The sequence below is a fragment of the Athene noctua genome, chromosome 7 (genome assembly GCF_965140245.1).
Source record: "Athene noctua chromosome 7, bAthNoc1.hap1.1, whole genome shotgun sequence".
In the NCBI taxonomy this organism is placed as follows: Eukaryota; Metazoa; Chordata; class Aves; order Strigiformes; family Strigidae; genus Athene; species Athene noctua.
Window position 1 is genome coordinate 45,139,803 of NC_134043.1, and position 6,141 is coordinate 45,145,943.

Consider the following 6,141-nt stretch of genomic DNA (forward strand, 5'->3'; position numbering starts at 1 on the left):
TTCCAAAGGCTGTTATTTGAAACTACTACTACGATAAAGGCAGTCTGATCCGGTGCTCGAACGCAGGTAGCTGTCTGTTGCAGATACTGGCAGCTGTCAGAAGGTGGCTCCGAATCACACCTCCCTTTAGGAACTGGCATGTGGCTTTTCTCTGTTAATTTCGGTCATTTATAAAAAAATACTCTTTGGAAAAGCTGAGATTGCTTCGTATAGACCTTCATCCTAGGAAAGGGTTTTTTGCCCCCACCCCTCTTTCTACGTTATTTTGTTCTGCTCCTTTCTAGTTCTTTACATGCTGCATAGTTACAAGTAAATTGCAATAAAATGTTTATCCACAGAGTCGCTTGAATGGCACTGTAAAACTGTGTGCTTTAAAGGCATAGGACCACACAGATATTTCAGAATCAAAAAGAACTGTGGACTGTTAGGAAAAAGCCCAACGGGTTTCATATGTTCATATGTTTTCTTTGCAGAAAATTGCTGTAGACGATCTACCTCAGCTTTTGAATAAGCAGACATGGTGAGAACAATAGCCCTTTCTATATATTTTAATTCTTCCTGAAATGGTCATCTAGTGGAAACTGAATATCTGCTCTGCATCTCAAAGGAATACGCATTTTATTCTGCTGTGAAGAACTGGTAATGAAAAGTTTAGGTTTTCATTTCAGACTTCTAACGAGATATTGTAGAAAGGAAAATAGGACAGGTTACATTGGTCTAAAATATAATTAGACCTTCAGTTCTCAGAGCCTAAATTTTAATCCTACTTTGGCCAATATTTGGTAATCCAGTTTGGTTTCTTTTACCATGGAAGCATTGTTCAGGTCGCAAACACACAGTCCTGCTTGAGTGTATGTAACCTACACTTGCAGGCATTTACAGTTTTTGCAAATCAGGAAACGAAGGTAAGACCGTGTGTCTTAAACTGTCCATACACCTCTTAGAGCATCTTCATGGACATTGTAGACTACTATCTTCACTTCTTTACTCGTATACTTCTGGGAAAGTATGCCAGTATCGGCATGATGCTGATTTTTCTTGTACGCTTCTCCCGAGTATAAACCCACAGTATCTTTTTTTTTTTTTGCATAGTTTAGCACTTTCCATAGGAGTACTGTGATATATTTGGCCTATAGAGATATATTTGCTTAGGTGGATGGGTAGCTGCCATTTTAAATTTTGTGAAGGTTATTTATAAATTCTTAAGAAAAGTGTGTCATTGTGTAGATTTGCTTGTTTGTGAAGGCAGATTTTATGTGGTGCCATTCAGAACTAGCCTTATCACTCAAAAGGCTTCTGGCAACTAACACACATCAGTTGTTCCTCTGACTGTAAAGCAGTGAGGTGTGTGTGCCACACTATCACCTGAAATGGAGAAAACCTCGATTCGTCAACTTTGCAATGCAGTGACTGTGCAGGTGCAGTTTGCAAATGATTAATGTATCTCTGGAGTGTAACCGCGTGAAACAGAGCTGCTGCATTCCTGTGCTGGACTTGATGTGTCCTGAAACTAAATGAGACCAAGTGCTTTCTGGTCATTTCACTGGAAACGAGGAAGAGGAAGGTTTCTGACAGTAGCCTTGCCTGTGGCCAAATAGCGGAACAGTGTTTATATGCATGTAACGTTTGCGTATGTTCTTGGTGGTGCTAGGACATAAAACTGAGTCTGTTAGTATTTCGTTGCTGATTTCATTATTATTTTCTGCCTCTTGCCCAGGCTGTCACGCTGCATACTGACGTAGGCGATATTAAAATTGAACTGTTCTGTGAGCGGACACCAAAGACTTGCGAAGTAAGTCAAGTAACAGAAGCGGGATTGCCTAGTGTCAGAACAAAGCAGTAGAAATAGTGAAGACTGTAGAGGAGGTGAAGTGGCTTTTGCAATTCATCTTTTCACGTAACAGAATACTAATATTTTAAGCCGGTACAGTGCCTATGCCACTTGTGGAAATCGTGCACTGTGTCATACTGCCTAGAGCTTTGCTGCCCGTTTCTCACCAGATGAAGTTTAGCCAAGGGCCACTTCTCTTCAAGTTCCAGCATCTCCCAAAGTGCCCTTTGCCCTTATGGGGAAATACGGCCCATGGCCTGGGATTCCCCAATTTCCCTGGGTTTGCTCACACTTGCAGAGATTTGGTTTTAAGAGAGTGACAATCACTCCCAGTTTGTCAGAGGCCCCAGGTTTTCCTTTCTGCAATAAACTTAAGCTTAAATTCAAATAATTGACCTTTTAACTAATAAAACTGAGGCATCAAGTTGTTGATTACAAAATTGACATTTACAAAATGTTGAATGAGAGTGATGCTTCTGAGCATGTCTTAGGCTTCTTGTTTGTTCCTCAAGTCAGACAGCCTTGTGCTGTAAGCTTTATTTAAAATCCTTTGTGACACTGTCAAAGGGGCACATTAACTATAATTTGCTTATGACTGTTCTGTGGCAATTGGAATTCAGGTGGTCACCACGCAAAGCAGAGGCAAAAGGGTTAGACTTGGTCTTGCCAGTGCTGTCATTTTAGTGAGAGGATATTTGCTTCTGAATTGTTTGTTAATGTGGTTTGTTTCACTTCCTTAGAATTTCCTGGCTCTTTGTGCTAGTAACTACTACAATGGATGCATATTTCACCGGAATATAAAGGGCTTCATGGTTCAGACAGGAGATCCATTAGGTAAATTCTTCTGTTCGGGTCTCTCTATAGGAAAATAAAATATAAATAAAAGGAAATGATAAGTATGAAAGTTTAAAACCAAAATGTAAACAAAGTAAAAGTAAAATATAAGAATTATTGTTTTGTTGACAGAGGGTTTTATGGGGAGATTAGCTTTCTGTGATGAGTTTACAGAGGAGCAGCCATTACCCTAGTTCTAAATAAACATGCAGTAGTAAAGCATTCTACAGACTTTTCCAGCTGTTTCCACTAAATATGATGGTTCTGCTGGCTCACCAGAGGTGGAACGGGTAGCAGTTGCTATTGTGGTTTCTCTGATTTCTGCCTGAAAGGCTACACTGCCTTTAAAGCATTTGGGGGAAATGTCCCAGACAGCGTCAACTGTTTGGGGGAAAATCCGATTCAACTTCGGGTTTGTACTCATACTGAATTTAATTTGAGGATATGTCAGTGCCTTGTTCTGCTACTTAATAGATGTCCCTTATTTAGAGTTATGTCTCTGCTGAGTAACAAGACACGAGCACCTGATCCCTGCCTCAAATGAATTACAGGCTATCTGTGGTCTTTGTTGTAAAATGTTATAACAGTACATTATTTCTAGAATTTTCAGTCTGAAAATCCAGTAGTGTATTGTGGTGCTTCTTTGTCAGGCACTGGGAAAGGAGGTAACAGCATCTGGGGCAAGAAGTTTGAAGACGAATTCAGCGAATACCTGAAGGTATTTCTGTGCTCGCAATATGCGGTTATTTTCATACGGATTTTCCTTACGGATTGGAGAACACTCAGCATTGTGTTGTACTGTATTAAATACCTTTCTATTAACTGTGAAGCAAAGTCTAATCCTGCAATAAAGGGATAGAAAGCTTCTTGTTAGAAGGGGAACAGGCATTTCTGTACTTGGCAAGTTAAGTTTGAGGGTTTTCGTCACCAAGAACAGAAGTAGAAAGAATTTGTAAGTGCTTTTCATGTTCTGAAGGGAAAGAAGTAATTTTTCATTGTAAGGGCAATTTTGAGGAGCTAATTATGGACTGTGTTGGAATATATTTGCAGTCGAGATTTTTTTCCTGATAATGGTATTGAAGCAGAGTACTAGGTCACAGAGCACTTCATGCAGGCTAAAGCCCTGCTTCTACACATGTGTATCCATGTTGAGGTTTTTCCCTTCTTTCAGCACAGTGTCCGTGGGGTAGTTTCAATGGCAAACAATGGCCCAAATACCAATGGATCACAGTTCTTCATCACTTACGGCAAGCAACCGCACCTAGACATGAAGTACACTGTGTTTGGAAAGTAAGTGATCCGACTGCAAGCCACCGTACCATAGCGTGTGGAGGATCTGAATATTTCAGGGCACATGCAATGCAAATTTAGAAGCTTCTGGTTCTAAACCTGTTTAAAATATTGGCTGTATATATGTAAATGTATGCTCTTGCACTGTCACCAGAATTAGTTGCTCGAAAATGCCACTCCCTTCTTCACTGCAGGGAATAAGGATATTAAAAATTACCTCAATAATGGACCATTCTTTTTCTTCTCTGCCTATACACACCCCCCCCCCCCCCCCCCTCAGTTATTCCAGCTTGCCTTTTCATCCATGGCCAAAGGGCTGCAGCCTGATTTTCAGCAAACTCCAGAACAACTGGATACATGGTTGTAGGGTTTACTGAGAAACAAGAATCTGATCTGGGACTGAATCTGGCAATGGGTGTGGTACTGATGATTGTACTTCTGTTTAGGTGGAACTGTCTGTTGGTCAGATAAAAACCACAGAGCTTGTTTAAGATGCATCATTATTTAAAACATTCTTAATAGACACTACTGATAATGGATCCTTAAAGCAAATGTTCGATTTTTGAGTCTTTCAGATTCTGCTTTTTCTATCTCAAAATCATGGTAGTCTTTTCTTTTGCTTGTTAAAAAGTCTCTACTGTACAAGTGAATCTGCTGAGAAAAAGTTGCCTTTATTAAATGGAGTAAAATATTCAAAGGAAACTATTGAACTGTGAAAATACAATTTTCTATCAAATGTATTGTTTATAGGCATCTAAATACAGGTGTTCCCTTCATTTCTGAGTTGTTTAGAAGTGTGATTGACAGTAGGTGTTTTAGACTTGTTAGAAAAGAGTAGAGGCTCTGACAGGGGAACTTTGCCAGGTTTTCTGTGGCAGTTTTAAGATACTCCAGCTGCAGTTGCAGAATCAGCAGGACAGCACATGCAGCCCCTGCTGGCCTGCAGTCCCGGCGTCCTAGATTCAAAGCGTTGATGAATGTGACTGAACTGAACTGTGAACAGCACAAGGTGTTTTCTGCCAAGTCCGTTACTGGGAAATAAACTATCAAGGTTTACCAGGGCTAGTTACTTAAACAAAAAAAATAAGAGGTTTATTACAACAATCTCTCTTGCCACTTCTTCAGCCTGACAGGAGATCCGAAAGCTTAAGCATGTTTGTACCACTAGATTTACACAGTTATTTATGATTCGGTCCAATCTTGTCTTTGAGTCAGAAGGTTAGAAATGATAGTTTCACATTTGGAAATGGATTTTCCGGCCAGCGGATTTCCGTCATTCACAGTGAAGTTTTGGTATGGAGAGCAGCTTGCTGCTACTGAAACCTACGGTATGATTGGTCGGTCCTGCCTGCCAGGAAGTGCAGCCAGGGTCTTTATACAGCTACGGCTGGTGTAAACTATGATACTGTCAGGTCAGTGGGAATTGTTTGTGCTTTTCAGCAGAATCTGTCACGGGTGCTTAATATTTCCTTTCAAAATATATGCCATATATAATGTTTTGGCAGTCTTACTTGTACCATTTGCTTGCAAAGTCTTTGCCCTGTGATACTTCACTGTAAACTGCTTTGAGATATCTCAGCTGTGAAATCTAAATCATTATTAGGAGATTCCCAGCATTTCTGCTTTTCTTCCAGAGTTATTGATGGCTTGGAGACCCTGGATGAGCTGGAGAAGCTGCCTGTGAATGAGAAAACCTACCGACCTCTCAATGAGGTTCGCATTAAAGATGTGTCGGTTCATGCCAACCCTTTTGCTCTGTAGCCACAGAGTGCCTCGACGCATTCTTTAGAGACTGGTCAGATGGACTGCTGGATTATGGAGTTTGAAGTGCCATTAAAGAGGGTTACTTGAGCTGGATCGTACCTTTGTTCCTTTTGAATCCTTTGAATGCAGGATTTTCAGGAGTTGTGACATTGTTTGGGAGTTGTCACAGAAAAGTCTTGTGCTTTAGGAGTCAGTTTTTCCAGAGTATCTTCTAGTATTTTGATTTTTAAACATTGCTTTTAATACTTGTAAAACAAGACTTTTAAAAATACATTTTTTCCGCCCCCAATCTTTTGTTTTCTGCCTTATCTTTCTTAGCGATACTATGTTGAAACAATGTCCTTTTCTACGATTTCATACTCCCGGTTTTCTGAAACTTTCTCGTGTAAATTCTAACTTTACTGGTTTTTAGAAAACTGACT

At 40.1% G+C, this 6,141-nt stretch overlaps 1 protein-coding gene across 1 annotated transcript; it reads left to right on the forward strand.

Annotated features, from left to right (window-relative positions):
- The first annotated feature begins 953 nt into the window (after positions 1-953).
- Positions 954-5,914, forward strand: LOC141962666 (peptidyl-prolyl cis-trans isomerase-like 3). Its single transcript, XM_074911026.1, has 6 exons — positions 954-1,055; positions 1,718-1,792; positions 2,572-2,665; positions 3,316-3,383; positions 3,837-3,955; positions 5,590-5,914. The coding sequence occupies exons 1-6, from the start codon at positions 954-956 to the stop codon at positions 5,714-5,716; spliced, it is 585 nt and encodes a 194-aa protein (XP_074767127.1). The 3' UTR covers positions 5,717-5,914.
- The last annotated feature ends 227 nt before the right edge of the window (positions 5,915-6,141 follow it).